The sequence below is a fragment of the Schistocerca gregaria genome, chromosome 1 (assembly GCF_023897955.1).
Source record: "Schistocerca gregaria isolate iqSchGreg1 chromosome 1, iqSchGreg1.2, whole genome shotgun sequence".
NCBI classification, from domain to species: Eukaryota; Metazoa; Arthropoda; class Insecta; order Orthoptera; family Acrididae; genus Schistocerca; species Schistocerca gregaria.
In genome coordinates, this window is record NC_064920.1 from 484,943,792 (window position 1) to 484,965,662 (window position 21,871).

Genomic DNA, 21,871 nt, shown 5'->3' on the forward strand with positions numbered 1-21,871 from the left:
CATGACGGCCCCACCACAACGGGGTGCTTACCATGCTGGATAATGGGTGCAGAGAAATCCAATATTGTCATGGGGCGAAAGAGGATAGGAGACAACGGAACAAGATGACATACCCCGGAATGTGTCCTTGCCCAAATAAATGAACTGCAGGTGGAAATGCAAAGCTGTGACAAGAGAATCAGTAGATCGAATCTAAGGGCACTATGGATAACTCGTGCACCACATAAGGCGTCCTTCCCCATATGGCCCGCACTTCTGTAGAATACTGAAAGTAGCAGGTCAAACCACAGAATGGGGACTGAACTCCTTTCAGTCGCCTCATACGACAGGCAGGAATACCTCGGTCCTGTTCTAACCCCCGGACCCGCAGGGGGCTCTTTGACAGGTCCTGGGAGAACGCCAGAGGGGATGATGCGCATTAAAGTTACCAAGTAACAAAAATGGTCGAGGCAGCTGCCCAATAAGCTGAAGGAAGCCTGCCGCGGTGACATTAAATGACGAAGGGACAAACGATACAGAGAGAAAAGTCAGGTGGGGAAGAAAAATGTGAATTGCAACAGCTTTAAGATGGGTAGTCAGAGAGATAGGTTGACTATGAATGTCAACCTGTATGAGTAGCACGATGAGCCCATGAGATGGAATGCCAACCTCAGTGGGAAGGTTAAGATGAACCGGTAAGAAATGTGGAAGCTCAAAGCAGTCGTGAGGGTGCAATTTCGTTTTCTGAAAGCAGAGTATAGGGGGACACTGCAATGCTAAAAGCAGCCATAAATCCTCTTTGTGGGACCAAAGGCCACAAATGTCCCATTGGAGGAAAGTCATGATGAGGAAGAGATGTAGGGGTGTCACCTCGGCAGCTGCCAAGTGACAGCCTGTGAAGAGTCGCTACTACTAAATGGCACAGGAGCAGGAGGATCCTCCTCCATGGGGTCCACAGAAGTGTTGGCTTGCTTGTGTGGTTGGTCTGTGGAATCCAACACTGAAAAATGGTTGGTGGTGGGCACTGGCGACATGGAGGCCAGACGGGCTAACGTATATGTGGCAACACTATCAAACAGGATCTTCGAGTCGGTGAAGGAGAAGACTGTTTACCTTTGGTGGACTTCTGGAAGCCTTTTAGGTTAGAGGGAGATTAGGGTCAGTGAGGTAAGATTGGATTTCGGCCTGGGTTAGACCGTCAAGCAGCCTTGTGTAGATAACATCACGGCAAGAATTCAAAGTTCTATGGGCTGGAGGGAAGCAGGAAATCTTCAAGGGAGTACTCCTCCTGTCCTTTCCAGCCTACCAGTTGTGTAGCTGGTGGCTTCACCCCTTGAGGTGAGAGTCTGATGGCTTGTTGCACAGGTGAATGGAGGGATGGCAATGCTACCTTGACAATGAACGATTTCACAATCTCAAGAGCCAAATTGGAGACCGCATGTCTGTGTGGCTACATGCTTCATGGAGCGAGGGGTAACAACAACAGAACTATAGGTGCCAGATGGGAGAACACAGGGTTTTCTACAAGTCAATAACTTGCAAGCGACTAGGTAAGGCACTTTTTCCTTTATCCGGATCTCTTGGACAGTCTGCTCATCAAGAGACACGAGACGATCCTGAGAGGAGGTGGCATGGCCGCCAATGCAGTTGATACAGTGGAGAGAAGGAGGCAGACAATTGCCCTCATGAGCATCCGTAACACAGGCTTCACATTTGGCAGGGTGTCAACAAGACAAACTAGTGTGGGTGAAGCGATGACCCTGGTAGCAGTGCATCGGGTTTGGAATGTACGGCCGCACTGTGATAATTTCATAGCCTGCTTTGATCTTGGACGGAATCCCCACTGTATCAAAGGTGAGACAAAGATTGCAGGTGGGCATTAAGGAGGAATCTACCTTTTTCATTACACAATGGAAGGCAATGACACCCTGATCGGAGAGGTAAGATTGGATTTCGGCCTCAGTTAGGCTGTTGAGCAGCCTAGTGTAAATAACACCAAGGGAAGAAATCAAAGTTCTATTGGCCTCAACACGAGCAGGGTAGCCATGGAGAAGCAAGGCGACAGGCAGTAGTTGTGCTTGAGAATCACAAGTAGTGTCCAAAAGCAATTCCGTAAATGAGAGAAGGGTTTCTCAGCACTGGCAATTGCATCAACACCTTTCTGAATAATAAATAGATTTACCATGGAGTAGGACTGACCGTCTTCAGTATGCGAGACAGAAAGGAACTGTGGTGCAATGGAAAGGGTCTTTGAATCATTAGCCTCATTACGTTTACGTTTCATAGACGTTGATTGTGTAGATGATTGACACATTGCAGGAAACTCCTCCATAATTGCCAGCGTCTCCGATGGTGCACCCAACTTAAGTGATTGTTCACACCTCAGGTTACACTTCCCGAACACCTGACAGAGGGACCAATCAGCAATTTGGGAAGGCTGCAGCTCAGGCAATCACCTTTCCCTGAGCCTGCCCTATACCAGGGGGTACATGCGAACCCTACCTGTCGACCCAGGGCTGGAAAATTACACGTTACCCAGTCACCTGTTACACATCAGATGTGTGCGCTGGCCTTCAGGAGCAGACAGGGAGTAAGAAGAAAGAGAGGAACCTCAAACGCCAAAACAGAGGAACGAGAGGAGAAGGGAGACGAGGAAAGGAAAAGGTAACGGAAACAGTGGTGAGAATGTTCTTATGTCAGTGTCAGACAATCCAGAACATTCCCATTAACACCCCAGACATGTTCCCCATGGGACAGGAAAAAGAATAGCATGAGGAGAGACATACAGCACAGAATGGAAAAGATGCTGCAAAGGCTGGGACCCCGTGGTAGCCAAGCACTAACATGCCAAAGAGTAGCAAGCCTCCCTGGGGGAAAAATGAAGGGGCATCACCTTGGCAACTATTGAGAGTGTGTCTTCAAAGGCTTGCTGCTACAGGGCATATAGGCAGGACGATCCTGCACCATGAGGTCTACAGAAGTGTCGGCATTCTTCTTCTGTTGGCTTGCAGAGACCAGGGGAAAAAAAAACGGTTGGTGGTGCACGGAGGTCAGCCGGGCAAGGGCATCATGTGGCGACACCGTCGAATAGGATCTTCAAGTCGGCAAAGGAGAAGACTCTTTACCTTTGTTTGACTTCTGGATCCTTTCTGGCTGGCAGAAGAAAACTAACATGCTTGTTGGATAGAGGGATGTAGGAAGTCTTCGCAAGAGTATTCCTTCTGTCCTTTCCAACCTGGCAGCAGGTGACTTCCCCCCAGGGAGGAGAATGTTTGGTGGCTTGTTGCACAGCTGAATGAGCTACCATGACACTGGGTGATTTCACAACCTCAGTGCTGAATTTGAGATCGCATGTCTGCGTGGCCATGTCCTTCATGGAGCAACATGCAGCAAGAAGAGTACTCCAAGTGCCAGACAGTAGAACACAGGGTTTGCAACTAGCCAATAACTTGCAAGTGACTGGCTAAGGCACTTTTTCCTTTATCCAGATCTCCTGGATGGCCCCCTCTCAAGATACATGGTACAATCTTGAGAGGCAGCAGCATGGTAGTCATTGCAGTTGATACAGTGGGGACAAGGGGGCGAACAACTCTATGTTCATGCCTACCACAGATTACACAATAGTCCGGGTGCCATTCGAATGTGGTTGAAATGATGACACTAGTAGAAACGAGAGAAGCGAAGTGGCAAGCAGTTATTGTTCATGAGAATCAGAAGTAGTCTCCAAAAGCAGAGTGCCATTGTGTAAATGAGAGCAGGATTTCACATGGCCGGCAATTGCATCAGCATCTTTCTGAATTAGACTGCCCGTCTTCAGTACGTGAAACCACGAGGAACCATGGTGCAGTTGGGAGGGTCTTTGAATCAGGAGCTTCATTCCGTTTATGTTTGGTAGATGTAGACTGCATAGATGATGAGTGGCTCATTGCCAGAAAATCCCCCATAATTGCCAGTGTCTCCGATTGCTCATTCTTTACAACTGGGGACCCTTCACGGGGGGGGGGGGGGGGGGTCACATGTCTTGGGGGATTGTTCACACCTCCCGAAACACCTGGCAGGGGGACCAAATTTGCAATTTGGGAAGATAGCAGCTCAGGGAATCTCCTCCTTCTCCGCCCCCCCCCCCCTCGGACATGGCCTGTATCAGGGGGTATGTGTGATCCATGCCTGTCACCCCAGGGCTGGCAATTACACATTATCCAGTCACCTGTTATGTGTCAGACGTGTGGGCTGCCTTCAGGAGCACACAAGGAGGAAGAAGAAAAAGAGGAGTCTCAAATGTCAAAGCAGAGGAAGGATAGGAGAAGATGAACAAAGAAAGGAAAAAAAAAGAAATGAAAAACAGTCGTGAAGATTGTTCTTTTGTCAGCTATGGAAAATGCGGAACATTTCCGAAAACACCCCAGACATGTTCCCAAGGTAACAGAAAAAGCATAGCTAGATGCTAGACGTGCAGCACAGCAGGGAAAAGATGCTGCAAAGGCTGGTAGCCAAGCAAAAACCCACCAAAAAGCGACAAGCTCCCTGGGTGGGGGGAGACCACCCTGTTGTTGGATATGCTCCCCAACACAACGTTCTTCACTTCAATGACTACTTCACTGCCTGCACCACCTGGTTCCTTCCCACCAACGAAGGCTTTTCTGAACTGCACAAATGGGAATTCTCCCTGCTATATATCCAATGTTACCAGAACCTCCTGGTCTCAACCTTCGTTAGTCATTGTCCTCACCCATTTAGCCCCTTCCCTGTTCCCACTCAAGTATGACACAGCCCTCTATTCCACCAATGCAACCAGTTGTTTTACTTCTCTCTTTTTCCATTACCCCCTTCTCTTCTCCCCCCCCCCCTACTCTGCTATCCCCCCCCCCCTGCACCCAGTTTCCCCTCCCATCATGTGGTGCTGTTAGCAGTCTGGCTTCAGCTGCCAGGAACTGTGTGTGTGTGTGTTCCACATTTATCAACAGTTATTTTGTTACTGTAGCACCCATTAAGGGTGTCAATGGAAACAGTAAATACAACATTGACAAGAAAGAGTAATAAATCCTGGGTGTACCAATTTTTCCCCGATGTCAAAAACAGGCAGCACCCCATGTGAAACAAGCTTCATTACTGCTAGTAACCAGAACAGGGAGTGACTGGAAAATGCTATGTAGGATGAGAGTGAAAAGATGGTACAGGATAATATTCTCAGTCTCTTCCTGGACAGAATACATCACACACCCCAATTTGGTTGCAGGTCAAAAACCATTTTATGTCTGTCACTTACATAGCTTATAAACCTACAAGTCCTCCTCCTTTCTTTGTTGTGTAGTTGTACTGCTTCTGGTTATTTTGTTGTTACTCTGAAATGACTTCCTTACAGGCATTTTTTAATAGAAGTATTTTGCAATTGCCCAAGATAAGGCACCAATGAAACTTTACCTTAATGGGTCCCAAGCTCCATGGCTGTTATGTATATATAAGCATGAGAAGAACAATGCAGTGGACCAAAATTTACTAAATGAATTACTATCTTGTTATGTGTTTCAGTCCATTGCTCTCAACAGTACAACTGCATGAGAATAAATGGAGAAAGCTTAAGAAAAACTGCACAAAAAGTATACTATAATCTAAAGACAGCTACCGTGGCAAACTTAAGTAGTTAAAAGTGCACAACATTTTACCTACTTTGAGAATTTCAGAAAATCAAATTTTTTTATGGAAACATATTGAGTAAATGTTGAGAAGGAAGCTTTCATGCCCTAACAATTTATCTTAGTACAGTACTTAACTGTGAACAAATGCTGTTTCACCAACATCACAGAAATCTCTTTTTAACATATCTTCCAGAAACCAAAAGAGACATTACAGCAACCAGTAGTTCTCAAAATAACCATGAAACCAAGAACAGCAAGCATGTAACAAAATGAAAACATCTATCACACATACGTCTAAGTCCTGGAGGTCCTTCAAGCTTTTGAACTCTATGACTGGATCAGCAAGTTGTTTCTTAATATAAGAAACAAATGCCTCTGTCGATCTCTGCCCTCTGTATTCTCTTTTGGTGGGCTGGCCATTACGAATTACTTTTAGTGTTGGATATTTTGTAATGTGAAATCTTGATGCAACTGCACCTACAACAGAAAGAAAAAAAAAATGTTTCTACCATCACCGGAAAACACACACACACACACACACACACACACACACACACACACAAAATAATAGACTGCAAAAACATTACATGCCTAAAAAGCTATAAAATATTACAACTCCAAGTAAAAATGTGTTATGAACTAATTTATTTTATTTTATAGTCACCATATGTAACACTTAGTTTCCACACACATTCAAGTAGCATTACTCAACATGGCCAAAAAAAATTTAACGCCATTACTCAGAAATACCTTCTCTATCACAGTCAACTTTTCCCATTACAACCTGTCCAGGTTCTGGAAACTCTGCAGCTACTTTATCTGCAGCATCATCAAATATTGGTGCCAGCATGTTACTGAAACGGCACCAATCTGCATAAAAATTGATGAGAACCAACTCATTGGAAGCTGAAAAAAATAAAGCAACTGTTACATTATCAACAAACACCACAAATCTATTGTACTGTAATCTACCATTAACTGATCATCTGCAGTTATATGAATCTCTGATTCAATTTTGTTTCTGTGCAGTCTCTAACCACTTAAAAACCTCTGATGGTTTCTCTAAAGCTAAATAGTTGCATATTAAAAAAATTAATAGGGTCTTCTAATTATATGCTTTTGTGTGGCTTGGTGGTTAAGGTGTTAAGCGCCAAACTGTAAATCCAGAAATCTCGAGTCTAGGGACTGGTCAGTCCTAAGATTTTTATCCATCACTTAGAACTCCTTTCATGCCTGGTAATGTTAGTTAATGCAAAAAATGGTGACTACAACCATGGTTTGCAGTTCATGTTATATTGTAGGTCCAGTTCAGTTGTTGGAAGGGAGCCCCAGGACCATGTCTAACAAAGCACCGTGGGGGGGGGGGGAATTAAAAACACACACACACACACACACACACACACACACACACACACACAGAGAGAGAGAGAGAGAGAGAGAGAGAGAGAGAGAGAGAGAGAGAGAGAGAGACTTAGCCATCATTTGTCTGATAGTGAATTGGTTTTAATTTTGGTTATTTTTTCCATCCTAACATTTCTAGTAGCCTATATAATAATTTTTTGCAGGTGGGACATTAAATATGATGAAAAAGCATATATGTCGAATAGTGGACTGAATAAAGCCAAGCATTGACCCTTTAACTGCTCTGGACGCGCGCCTTTGTACCTGTCCCTGCATGCTCTGAATGTGTTTACACTTACTACCAGTCCTTCTACCTGGCACTCTGATCGTGTCCACACTTAGACATGTTCAGAGTACCAGGTAGGAGGACTGGTGGTAAGTGTAAACACATTCAGAGCACACAGGGACAGGTACAAAGGTATGCGTTAACACGTCCAGAGTAGTTAAAGGGCTAATGAGATGCTGAAAACAATGTGCTGCATTTGTGTGCTCTGAAGAACAGACACTTTAAAACTTGATATGATTAATTCACTGACAGTCTAGTTTTAGAATACAAGATGTGTTGTTCTTTCCTCAAATGAGCTGCCTTTTTATATGGAAACTGCCATCAGTGATCAGTGCCATCCAAAACAATGGTATTGATATTTATTTAAAAGTAAAATATCAGACTGTGCCAGACACACCAATAAAAGATTTCATGATGTCATCTTCGTATAGAAAACACTTCAATTTGACAAAATTCAGAACTATCACTTAAGCAAAACAGGCTTTAAGTTTAGTGTGTGATGTATTGGCAAAGTTATGATGCTTAATAACACAAAACCGAAGCATCTCTTCTTATGATACCACCTGTGTCTTATGTAAACGTGAAAGCTTTATCAAGACTTAACCAACATTGATTCCCTAAGGAACTGTTGTGCACAGTAACTGCATACTCTCAGGAAGGAGAGACACACACAGGAATCAGTTGCAATTCCATTAGGTTTTATTACTCTTTCATATCTACATTTCGGTTATAAATACCATCTTAAGTTCATCTGAATTACAATCCAATGACTTCGTAGCAGTACATGTCGATCGGTTGGTGGATCGGGGAGAGAGGACCAAACAGCGAGGTCATCAATCCCATTGGATTAGGGAAGGATGGGGTAGGAAATCTGCTGTGCCCTTTCAGATGAACCATTCCAGCCTTTGCCTGAAGCAATTTAGGGAAATTATGGAAAACCTAAATCAGGATGGCCAGACGCAAGTTTGAACCGTCGTTCTGCTGAATATCAATCCAGTGAGCTAACCACCGTTCCACCTCGCTCGGTGGCAGTACATGTCACCATACGATCTTACTGGGATATAGGCAGAGGAAAAGTACATTACATACTTATGATTATCAACAGTAATAGCCACACCATTAATTAAAATTGTTACTAATTTCACAAGTAAAACTCTTGGCAGATGGGTAAATTTTGGTATCCTGCAATGCTATTAACATGGTGACAGACATATGCAAAATTTCTGGAATGCACATGATATGTTTTAATAAAACTATAACAAGAATGCACTCTAGGCACCTGACAGCAACGTGTCAGAATAATTTTAGAAAATCCTCTGCACTTATAATAAATGGCAGGATATATGTAGATGTAGATAGGCTAAGCAAATCACAGAATACATCTGACTCACAGAATTGCAACAGGACTATTATGGCATATCTCCTCTTCAGCCAAATTAATTCAAAACATCTTATACATTAACTTTTTTCCCTTTGCAGCATAAGCACTTTTTTGTCTTAGAAAGTAAAATGTACTTTGGTAAAATTTTATTTGGCATAGTGTGCTCCTTGGAATGTTCATTTCCAATACCAAATTCTTGTTTTAGCAGGCACCTTAAGTGTTCCTTTCTACCAATATTTCTTTAATGAAGTGTTGCTAGGAATGTCCTTTGCAAAGAAGAAACTTTCTGCTATTACTAATTGTTGCTAAACAGACTTGTCAATCTACACTTTATTACAGTGCATCAACTTCTTATCCATAACTACTTTTGTATTTTCAAAGAACAAATTGATGTGGTTAAAATTAAAAAAAAAAAAAAAAATATTTTCTGAATAATGATAAATTGGTATGCCACAGAATTTTCTCTGAAAATGGTTAAATGTACACAAAAAACACATTTTCTGTTTGAGTCAACATTAGTTCAAAGAGAGGAACAATGTTTGGTTTTGACCATGTAACATAACTTAATAATTACTGCCAACAGCAGTAAAATTAATCTTTACTGTCTGACTTTACCAGTATCTCTCACAAGTAAATGATTAACTATATAAATAATCTTTGGATATTTGTGATGAGCAGTCAGTCTCAAACAGTGCTATAACATTTTTGAAAACTTTCAATTACACACACAGAAAAACAAAAGTAATTATAAAAATGCAATTTACCTAATGTTATGTCTAAATTGGCCTGTGTAAGTTGTAGAGCGCCACTGTCAGCAAGACCAAATAGGCCAACCTGCCAAACAAAGAAAAGATAACACCTGAGCACAGATCACAAATAAATTTACAGATTATAGGGTGAGGGAAGTGTAAATGGAAATATTGTATGTAAGTGTTTAATCCTCTATGATTTTCGAACTAAATGACGCGGAAAAAATAGAAAACGCACATCACTCTATGCAGTGGTTATGTAGTATGTTAATGTCACTACTCAGCTTCCAGTTTGATCATCTCCACTAAAGTTTACTTCGGTTCACCAAATTAACTTTTATATAAAAGCATTTAATCCCATGTAACAACTGGCTACATTTTTATCTAACGCCTGAACGATATTATACTAGGCCCTAATTTAAACCCTTTCACACAACTGAAGGGACGCCTGGTTTTATCTTAATGCGTGCCTCTCAAGACGTAAAACTACATCCTATTAATGCATTCTACAGCAACACTGCAACGGCCGTTGTGAAACGAAGCAGTTCTGTTAAAGAACGGCAGTATGGACTTCCCCACCACATGAATACCACTGTTCCTATTTAAAATATGCAACTCTGATAAGTCTTTTCAAAAACTATAAACCGAAAAATTCCTCCATGATGATGCTGTTCTTCGGATTTTGCTTATTTGCTACATAATATACCTGTTTTCCCAAATGTAAACATCAGTATTTATAGGAATCAATAACACATTCTGCTCTTATATAGTACCCATTACGGAAGATATCTGTCGTGTGGCATACAAATTACTGAAACAGTCACAACGTAAACAAACTATTTTTATTACTGTCCACCAAACTAGACGCCAGGTAATGCACTGCTGCAAAGACACGTTCACTCGGAACTATTTGAAGCAAATATTAAATTGATAAGTATACGATGAAAATATGTACTAAATGCTGTTCAAATGTAGCTCTGCACTTCATGACATACGAAACCACTTATTCGCTGCTGATATGCTTGTGTCGTGGCACATTATTTATAATGTGTCAACAACATGCTACACTAATTTGCTGGCATTTAACAAATGACGTTTTAACTTACTATTATGTGGTAGAGAAGTGTAAATCCGATGCCGTTTTTTGCTAAAGATAAGTTCATTTTTTTCCTAAATTAAATACGTAAACCGGCTTTGCACTTTCATCTACATTCACAGGGCACGACTTCCACGCCACAGATATAACTAAATATGTGGCTAACCTGTGTAGTACGTAGCTTCCTACGCAATGGGTTGTGGTAACCCTGCACAAAGATGCTGTGTCTCTAATTGAATAATAAAATATTAGAAATGAAACATTTATAAAAATCTGGGTATATATGTAACTTAAAATTAATTAACTCCGAATATAAAATAAACTACATCATAATGAAGGTTTCCAACACCATTATTTGCTTTTGTGTTCTCCATGTAACCAAATGAGAAGTACTGTCAGATACGAGAACGAAGGCCATATAAAGACCGCTGGACGAATGTCTTATGAAGAATGTGTTTAACTTAGTTTATTGTTTATTCGTCTACAGAACATTTTACATTTAAGTTTCGAGAATCAGTTAGCTCAATACCACAGTCTAACATAACAGTCGCGACACTTCGCCTCGATTTTGTTGCCTACAGCGCCAGCAGCGCCCCAAGCGGCCAATAACTTAAACTGTGAGTTCGGCGCGATCGTGAAAGCGAATAGTGGCTGTTTATTTTGATTTCTACAGTGGTTTTTACAAGCGGGAGCGTTTGTAGCCCAGTAAATTGCAGTAACAACAAGAAGAAGACACCACAGCTGTCTTTTTTAGGTTTCCAAAGGGTCCTGAGAGGTATATACCTCCATGTTACTAAACTGTATTGTCATGATTCACTTGCAAACTACATGTGTATTAATGATTAATGTTTCGTTTTAGGAGCAGAAAATGGTTAGTTAATAACAGACAGGGAAGACCGTATGAAAAAAGATCCGGTTTACCTGTATAATAATATTAGGTTTTATTCGCTACATTTCGGTTAAAACCAGTTCATGAACGCAGACAATAATAAACTCGTGTGGAATGCAGTACGCATACTGTTTGGCATCTCAAACTGCCACAAAGATTCGACAATCCATCTAAAGCTGTAAAACAGTCCTATGACACGGAAGCAGCCAATTCAGCTCTCCATGTTATCAGTGCCAGATTCGTGTGAATCGTCAACACAGACCTGATTTGACGATGAAGTGGTTAGATTAAGAGAAGTTCTTCGTGTCTTACAAAAGCGTAATGTTTGGTACGTATTTCATTCACTTCTGATGTTAGTCACTTAATTTATCTTGCTTCCTTCGTGTGATGACATTATTTTGTTAGCACCTTGTTCACTAACAGAGTGTTTGAAAATTATTCAAATATTTGGTTTTGCGTGAAATGTAATGTAATCAGCTCATTATAATGTTTTCAACATATTTCACCCATTATTTGGTAGTTGCTTGTCCCACTTAGAATAATATAAAGATGAAGGTTGTAAATGACAAACAGTAGGCCTACAGAACAATAAATGAGTTGTCGATCGCTTTTGCATGGAGAGGTACATGTCTGTGCTTCTTACGTGTGAATCTGTGTGTTTATATTCTTTTGATATCAATGAGGTAAGTTGCAATTCTATCCAACGTCACAAGTGTTTCTTTACCAATGTGTTGTAGCTTGCCACTCGATTCATGGTTTTTGTCCATACTTGCTCTTATTTTAAAATCATTTTTAGAAACATATATGCCTCCTGATAATACAGAAAACCTTGGAGGCAAGAAAATAACTCAAATATTTCGTACATTACGTGGGAAATGGATGCAAAACAACCATTATGCTTACGACGTGTCTGATGTTCACCTTACTCGCCGCTTGGAGCGCTAATGTTTCTCCAGCTGTCAAACGGTAACGACTTTTATAGCAGTGAGTGTCGCGACTGTTACGTTAGACTGTGTCAATACTATAGCTCACTAGTGGAGACTTCGTTCTGGGCGAAAATCTCTTGTGTCCAAATAACCTGTTACACGTCTTTTGAGATGAATGTATCTTTGGAATGTGGCCTGACTAGTTTGTTCTTTGCTTTTAGATATTGGTAACGTATTGTGTATGTACTCAGCAGTATCACCACAGTCTGACATAACAATCGCGACACTTCGCCTCGATTTTGTTGCCTAATGCGCCTCCAGCGCGCCAAGCAGCCACTAAGTTTAAGCTCTCGAGTTCGGTGCTATCGTGAAAGCGAAAGTGAATAGTAATCGTTTATATTGGTTTGTATAATGCTTTTTACAAATGGGAGCGTAGCGTAGCGCAATAAATTGCAGCAACAACAAGATAAATATACCACATATCTTTTCTTAGGTTTCCTAAGGATATTGGGAGATATATACCATCATGTTACTAAACTGCATCGTCAGGATGTATGAATTAGTTTACATACCAACTATGTAATGCATACAGCCACTCTTTTGGTCAATTGCCAAAAGAGTGGATGTATGCAATAGTTTACATACCGTCAAATGGGGATACTTTGACCAAAATTTTCAATTTAAGTGTGATATTGGAACACACACAAACAGTTTCCTGAAACTGAATATTGTAGTTTGGGGGCTAGCCACCTAGCTAATGATTAATTTACCTAACTTTATTTAAAACGATGTACATCAAGCAAAATATTTTTTTTGTCACTGGTCAAAGTTACTCTATGGTTGGGGTTACTTTGACCGCTTCCACAAACTTAATGAAAAATACTTACCTGGACAAAATATCCCCAGCTGGAGTGTAAACTGACCAACTCCAAGATATGTAAATGTATATTTATATTTCAAAAAATATTTTAAGTAACTGTAATGAAGCTGCAGTACATTTATCATCAGTCATACACCATTTAAGCTAAAAATATTATACAAGCTAATTGAATTACATTTGAACCTAGTGCAATGTGAGGTAGCAGTAACCCCCTTAAACCACTCAATTTATAGAAAAGCCTTCAAATACTTTTTTTGAGAAATGAACACCACACTTCAAAATATCTGGTTTGCTGAGCACAAAAGCTATTTGCTCAAGTGGTATTAAGCTTTCGTCCAACCCTTCTGGCCACACAAAATTATTTTTCTGTTTTCTTAGAAACTTCACAAGAAATTCTGAGCCATTTGTCTCTTTGATTTCACCCACAAAGTATTTGTGTGTTGTCAGTACACAAACGATCACAAAGTCATTGGTTTTTACACTTTGTTGAGTCATTCCTGATTTCCCCAGACCTTCAGCAGTCTCTCCAGCCATTCTGTCTACATTATCTTCAGCCATGAAAAATAAATAAAATAAAATAACCTAGATGATTCCAAAGAGCAATAACAAGAACCAAGATAAAGCAGAAATAAGCTAATAAGTGATTACACAATCATACATTATTTTACCTATATTATAATAAATGAATATCTGGATCATTGTCCTCACTGGAAGAGGAGTCTGGGTCATCTACAAGGTCTTCCATACACAAACTCTTTCCTGCTATGACATTTACTCTGGAACACTGTCAGTGGGGTTCAGCATTCTCTCCATGTCTCATCGATTTCAAAACATCAATCAATGTGTTGGACACTGTAGGCATAATTTCATCCAAGCCAGAGTTGTTTTGACCAGGTGTATGGCTCAGTACCTGCTCTGGGTTAAAAGGCCAGATACAACATTTTCAGAATCCTGAAATAAGATCCTGACTTGCAGCTTCATTTTCATGTGAATCTTTGATCTCATCATTGACAAAATATGTGACCTCTTTTTTTGAGCCACCTTTCCAGTTGTCCAAAATTAGTCCCCAATATTTTTTTAAGGGACCATAAAATGCCACATCCAGTGGTTGGCACATGTGTGTGGTGTGTTTTGGGGTGCACAAAAATACAATGTTATTGCTTACAGCTGCCTGTATGACTTCAGGAGTGAAGTGGGAAGATAGATTGTCTCCAATAAGCACAACTTTGCCTCCAAGCTTTTTGGCATGTGGAAGAAATAATTTCATAAACCAGTCAGTAAAAATATTGGCATCGAACCAACCAGAATGACTTCGATTGTACCTGGTTTTGCTGGGACCCCCTTCCATCCAGGTTTTGCCATAAATGTTCAGACTTATAAACTACATATGGAGGTGGAACCTCTCCAGCTGCAGCTCCACAAAACAGCAAAGAAATGCTGGTTTTGCTACTGTCCTTCACCTGTTCTGCATATTTCACCCCTCACTTGAAAATGCACTTCTTCACACCCATATCATCACACAGCTTCGTTTCATCAAAATTAAAAATTCTTTCTGGAGGTACATCAGTAACTTCATTTCCGTCTTGAAGTGACTTCCAGATTAATGAAATAGCTCTTTATTACATCTGCTGTAATTCCTGCTTTCTCATGCCTGATATTCTCTCAGTTCCTAAATGTAAGACTATTTTTATGTCTGTTAAGAAATGAATGTACCCAATCAATTCCTGGCAAATCATTCCTGCCAAATAATTTAACTGGTCTTCCCTGCATATCTATATAAGACCTAGCAAGATGTCGTAAATCAAGGGTGTCAAAAGGGAAACCCAATTTACTAACAACAACAGCATGATGCGCCAAAGCTATCTCATCTAAATAAGAATACAGTGGTTTTGTCAAACTGTTTTTCATGCCTGTTGTGAAACCTATCACTTAATGTTCCTTTTGCTATACAGTATTTCTTAGCAGCTGCAGTGATTGATAATGTACCTTTTTTAACCTCATTTAAAGCTGACTCGATATTTTCTGGAACTGTAAAACGGAAGAAAAGCCATTAAAATTACAATTTTTGTGTAGTGGGGATACTTTGACCACTAGCCAAAGTAACCCTACATAACTTAACAAACATGCAGTTCTCAACAAAATGTTTATTTTTAAGTTTATGAGAAATTCTCAAGATATTATACACTCCTGTAAATTGAAATAAGAACACCGTGAATTCATTGTCCCAGGAAGGGGAAACTTTATTGACACATTCCTGGGGTCAGATACATCACATGATCACACTGACAGAACCACAGGCACGTAGACTGCTATTCTCCCATGGAGACGATTCTAGAGATGCTGGATGTTGTCCTGTGGAACGGCTTGCCATGCCATTTCCACCTGGCGCCTCAGTTGGACCAGCGTTCGTGCTGGACGTGCAGACCGCGTGAGACGATGCTTCATCCAGTCCCAAGCATGCTCAATGGGGGACAGATCCGGAGATCTTGCTGGACAGGGTAGTTGACTTACACCTTCTAGAGCACGTTGGGTGGCACGGGATACATGCGGACGTGCACTGTCCTGTTGCAACAGCAAGTTCCCTTGCCGGTCTAGGAATGGTAGAACGATGGGTTCGATGAAGGTTTGGATGTACCGTGCACTATTCAGTGTCCCCTCGACGATCACCAGAGGTGTACGGGCACTGTAGGAGATCGCTCCCCACACCATGATGCCGGGTGTTGGCCCTGTGTGCCTCGGTCGTATGCAGTCCTGATTGTGGCGCTCACCTGCACGGCGCCAAACACGCATACGACCATCATTGGCACCAAGGCAGAAGCTACTCTCATCGCTGAAGACGACACGTCTCCATTCGTCCCTCCATTCACGCCTGTCGCGACACCACTGGAGGCGGGCTGCACGATGGTGGGTGCGTGAGGGGAAGACGGCCTAACAGTGTGCGGGACCGTAGCCCAGCTTCATGGAGACAGTTGCAAATGGTCCTCACCGATACCCCAGGAGCAACAGTGTCCCTAATTTGCTGGGAAGTGGCGGTGCGGTCCACTATGGCACTGCGTAGGATCCTACGGTCTTGGCGTGCATCCGTGCGTCGCTGTGGTCCGGTCCCAGGTCGACGGGCACGTGCACCTTCCGCCGACCACTGGCGACAACATCGATGTACTGTGGAGACCTCAGGCCCCACGTGTTGAGCAATTCGGCGGTACGTCCACCCGGCCTCCCGCGTGCCCACTATACGCCCTCGCTCAAAGTCCGTCAACTGCTCATACGGTTCACGTCCACGCTGTCGCGGCATGCTACCAGTGTTAAAGACTGCGATGGAGCTCCGTATGCCACGGCAAACTGGCTGACACTGACGGCGGCGGTGCACAAATGCTGCGCAGCTAGCGCCATTCGACGGCCAACATCGCGGTTCCTGGTGTGTCCGCTGTGGCGTGCGTGTGATCATTGCTTGTACAGCCCTCTCGCAGTGTCCGGAGCAAGTATGGTGGGTCTGACACACCGGTGTCAATGTGTTCTTTTTTCCATTTCCAGGAGTGTATAAACATTGTCAATAGATATGTTAGTACTTACTACAATACACAAAGACAGCAAATCACCACTGATATTACTGATATAGGTAAATTTAGACAGACAAAAAAAAAATTGCGAAACGTAACATTCAATATGCCTGTCATTTATGACTGCACACGTATGTTCTTTGGTGATGGGATTTGTGCTGCCATATAGCGATGATGTGGAGAACTATGACGAAAAGATTGCACTCAGCTACATTCAGTAATATCTGTGAAAGAGATGCTCAAAGTTATTCGTAATTTTTGGACAAAGTAATACCTGCAGTCAAAGTATCCCCACTTGATGGTACCAACTAAAGCATACATCCACTCTTTTGCCAATTAAGCTATAACTAGAACTTTAGACATAATGTTATACACAACACACAGTGCATCAGATCGTTTATACATATATCAACTGTGAATTACGAACACATGATGCATAATATTTTACAACAGCTATTCATTCACAATTGTAAATGTTATATACCAAAAGTTTCGCCAAATGTTAATATGTAACAACAGTTTTACAGTAAGAAAATAAAAAATAACCCACTGAAGATAGTACAAAAAGTGCTGAAACATGTCTGGGTAAAGCAAAACTGAAAAGGTGTCTTGCATAAGGCGGAATTCCAAGTCCTATAGCCTTCCTCGTATTTTGTGAAGTAGTATTGGAATGTATAGTTCATTGTTGTGAATATTCTGTTTCACATGTCCATTGTTCTGTTAGTGGATACCAGAGATGCCATCAGCATCGAATCGTATGAGGTCTGGGACATTGATAGATATGGAAACCGACTGAAAAATGGAGGAAAGCCGAGTGTGAGTGAGGAAACGCCAGACACGTCTTTGGGGAGTACGGTTTTCACATGAAGTTAGTTTGCCATCTGTGATGACAGTTCCAAACGCACAGACGATGAAAGGGAATCTGACGAATATGATGCGACTGGTCATTGGTTAGAGACCGTGGCACTTGTACTTTTAGGACTTAGAGGGCCACAGGCCGTTAAGGAATAAGCTCCCATGACACCCCACGCCGCTCATGCGAGTGCAGAAGACATGCTCCGAAAGAAACATAGTAGCATGCAGAGAGCGACCATAGTCAAATGTCGAGACAGCAAGTGCGCCGAGACAATGGCAAATGTAGGTGAAGATCCACAGCATCTGAGAAACTCATGTGGAATGGGGAATACGAAGGAAATTGCTGAGTGGCTGAGAAGCACAGTGAGGTGCGCCACGAAATTACGAGTACAGTATACACCCACTCTTCGGCAGTAGAAAATAGTGTTGTTCCGTCCTCAGTCGGAAAAACTCAAAAGTCAGACGATTTTCGGTGGAACAAAGGTGTTTCCACGCTTCGACGTGTCGAGATAAACTGATCACATCTCAGTCAGAAACAAGGGACACGGTAGATTACGCCGTGTCTACATCCAATCAGACAGAAGTGGGTGTGGAGTATGTGAAGACTGGTCCGATTGGAATATTTAGAAAGAGTATACAAGATGACCCAGAGTTGAGACGAAAGCAGAGACAGGTCGTGGAGAGAACATGTCGAGATGCACCACCGTATTCAGAGAAACACTACTAGTGCTTTGCAGTCGGCGGTGAAGATATTTTACCTCTGAAAATTAATGGATGAAAAGTGGACTGAAGCATGCTAGGATTCTATTGTATATTAGAATTTAAGGGTAGGCTGAAATCACTCGATTGTACAAAGTTAGGTACACACATGACCTTTTTAAACTGTTGTTGACATTCCAGTCAGTTTGTGACCCTCACACAGCCGACACTATTAAACTTATGAAATAAGATTATTTTGCGTGTTAGAAGTTATGGTCGCTCGAATATTCAAATTTGGGTGCATGCAATTTTTTTTTTTTTTTTTTTTTTTTACATTCGATTCCATTGAGTCGGCTCGCATAGCTGACACTATGTGACGTAGTAAATAAGAAAGAGGCCCCCTGAAGATCAATAATGTGTACATCATACATAATGATTGTAGGTTCTGTGGTAGAAAAGAAGGTATTGATCTTACTTTTGTATGTGTTAAAACTACAAAACTCACTGAGATGGAATATTGTGCACTGTTGGTAAAAACGTTAAGGTGTTAGTCATCCAATCCTGCCTGGTTTGGCCCATGGCTTCCCAATAACGTATGTCATCAAAAACTTACTGTTTCATGTGACCAAGTATTTGAACTGACATCTATTTTATATCCTTTTCACAAAGCTCTTCGGTGAACGTTACTACTGTGTGAAGTTAATTTTTGTGCCACATGTACTATTAGTGTCGTGTGTGTTTTCCACGTAGGCACTTGTGACATAGAACACGTTGATATTCGTTACTGCAGTGCATTGTTAATTTTTGTTTCACATGTCTGAACCCAATGCGTCTTGAATATGAAGAATATTTTTCATTTGTGACACATATCTCCATAATGAACGGTACTACTGAGTATGGTTTATATTTATTTTCAAATGTCCTTGTTCCACGCTTATTTGCACATATCTCATGTATATCTGTGATGATATCGGTACATTAAATTTGATTTGTGTTCCTCGTGTACTGTTTACTTGTTTTCATCACTGTCTATTTGTGAATGTCTTGTATTCTTTATCAAAGGCAACCATTTGTGTAAATAGTCGAGTGACTTGATACGCTAGGGCACAACTGAAAATGTAATATCCCTACAAAACCCCACATTAGTGAGTTAAGCGTTAGTGTTACTATTAGGGAGAGAAATTTTTGTTTTCCTTTTCGAAGAGGATGTGTGACAGGTCAGGTAAACACAGATAGGGCACTTTGCCTGACTCTCAACCTTCCTTAACAATAGATCAAAAGTAATGACAAAGAGCTGTGTGATATCCCAGTTGGTGACCACTTTCGTCAACTCACAGCACCAGCAGCCCAGGACGAGGAGAAAAATGGACCCAGAACCTACTCAGAGGTAATAAATTCCTCTTAGATTGTGAATAATCTTTAAATATAGTGCAAACAGCAGCTTTCGTGATAAAAATTGTTCTCTGCTAATGTATGGAGCCTGAGTATTTCTTAAGAACTTTTGTGAAATATTTTTGACAGGAAAGAGTACATTAGTGTTGTGCGCGTGTGGTATTGTGAGTAAAAACTGTTCATTTTGCTTAAAGAAAAGTGTTGCCACCTTAAATAACAGTAGCGGTAAACTGTATGAGATCACTTTTGTGCATGAACTTAGTGCTATTCACAATGCTTAACAGACAACATTGCTACACGTTCCCCGGTGGAGACTTCTTTAACAGAATACCTATCTTTAGCCGAGAGAGGCAGCGATTAAATGAAACCTCACGTTACGCTAATAATAAGTAATTGGTTTTGTTGTAGCCCTGCTCGAGATTAGCGAAACACCGCGATACCATTGCACGCCACACTGCTTAAAAGGACGTTACCTGGACAGGAAGGACGACGCTTATAAACCACAAACTACAGCAGATTCTTAGGCGAAGCAGAAACACAAGACTCTCCAGGCCCCACGCACAAGGAGCGGTTACAAAGAAGTGTCATGTTGCTGCATTCTCAGCAACTTAGGAATGGAGGAAAACATCGGAAGGATGTGCGACCAGTGCGGGGGACCGCAGTAACAGTGAAATCGTGAGAAAGATGTCAGTTCCCGAGTCACACACCAGCCCACGCAAGATAGAGAATTTCCCCCTGCACTGGGAGGCGGGGCCACGAAACGGCCATCGTTCCGGCATTGTAAATTTAGTCCGCCAATGATAACATTAAGAGGAGGAAAATTTCGAAGAGTCATTGAGCTTAGAGGTGGATGAGGAAGCAAGAGGTAAAATGTTATTTGCTCGTACTCGATCGTTTGTTCGTTCATGTGCATTAAAATGTTTGCTGCCTTTTACTCAAAGCTGAATTGAACGTCCTCTGTTACAAGAAGTTTGAATTGAAATTACTGTTGCGAACACCGTGTCTCAGTGCACACATTTATACAAAGACAAAACTACCTGGCGTTCACTGTGCAGGAAATTAAATCAAAAGTGTTACTCAAGGAGCACTACCAAAATCAAACTATGCAATGTCCAAAAAAGTTGAAACACTGAAATTACTTAGCGACACTACGAAATACACACTGTTCACTGACCCATTAAAAATATGAATTACAAAGAAAACGCTTAGAATTTGCGCAATGGAAACGTGAGATGAGAAAGGAAAGAACCGACAAAACATGTTAAGAATCTCGCCTGAAAAATTACAGCTTAATCAGCAGTAACAGCACAGCACAAAGAAATCGCGCCGGCTGAAACAAAACTAAACCACTGGGAGAAAGATTGGGACGATTTTTTGATACTAAAAAAACTTCTTACTTGACATGAAAATACTAATCCTTTCATTGTAAAGACATGCTGTATTTTAAACTCTTATTTCACAAGAACATAAAACTCATAGGAAACCAAAAACTTTACTTTCATTACAAAAGTCTTATAAAGCAATGCTTCTATGATTATTCAGATTGAAATGAATTAAACTGAAGTGACCTAATTTGGGGTGGGGAGGTGGACTGTTCTGCTGCAAAGAATCCCTAAAATAATCAGAGCACTGTGCTAGCAAAAAGTATCACCTTAAAATATATCCAGAATGCGAATCCATTTTCTCTGTTTCATAAATGCTGCTTTTGTAAGTCCTCGCATCAGATTAAACATTCCTAACAATTTTCTTCAGCAAAATCCTTCTTCGATATGCACTATGCTAAAAGTTCCGCCAGCTTACTCCATGTAATCTGGACTATCCTCGACTAACCTCCGCTCTACAACTGAGCCAAAGATACACTAATTCAGATATACTTCTGTCACTGTCTTATGGCGACAATTCCACAGATGTCACATGCGACTGCTTCGCTTTCGTAACGTGATATTACCACTCATTCTGAAACCATCCGCAAATAAATGTCTAGTCGACCTATGTATGTCCGCCTTTAAGAGGACATGGGGGATCTTCCATCCATCGCCAACATCCGCCCTCTTGTTCCATTCGACTATCAGTACCTTAATTTCAAACCTGTTGCTTTTTTAATCACTTAATTGTTCATGTAACTTAATTACTGGCTCCCAGCGC

The 21,871-nt window shown here is 41.4% G+C and overlaps 1 protein-coding gene across 1 annotated transcript in view; it reads right to left on the bottom strand.

Moving 5' to 3' along the window:
* LOC126353760 (endoplasmic reticulum resident protein 44) overlaps nucleotides 1-10,722 on the bottom strand; it is an 83,364-nt gene extending 72,642 nt beyond the window's left edge. Inside the window, exons 1-4 of the mRNA XM_050002822.1 lie at nucleotides 10,539-10,722; nucleotides 9,448-9,517; nucleotides 6,366-6,521; nucleotides 5,908-6,092 (exon numbers count right to left, since the gene is read on the bottom strand). Of these exons, the coding sequence (XP_049858779.1) occupies nucleotides 5,908-6,092; nucleotides 6,366-6,521; nucleotides 9,448-9,517; nucleotides 10,539-10,595 (468 nt within the window). The 5' untranslated portion in view covers nucleotides 10,596-10,722. The remainder of the gene's footprint in view (nucleotides 1-5,907; nucleotides 6,093-6,365; nucleotides 6,522-9,447; nucleotides 9,518-10,538) is intronic.
* Between the last annotated feature and the right edge of the window lie 11,149 nt (nucleotides 10,723-21,871).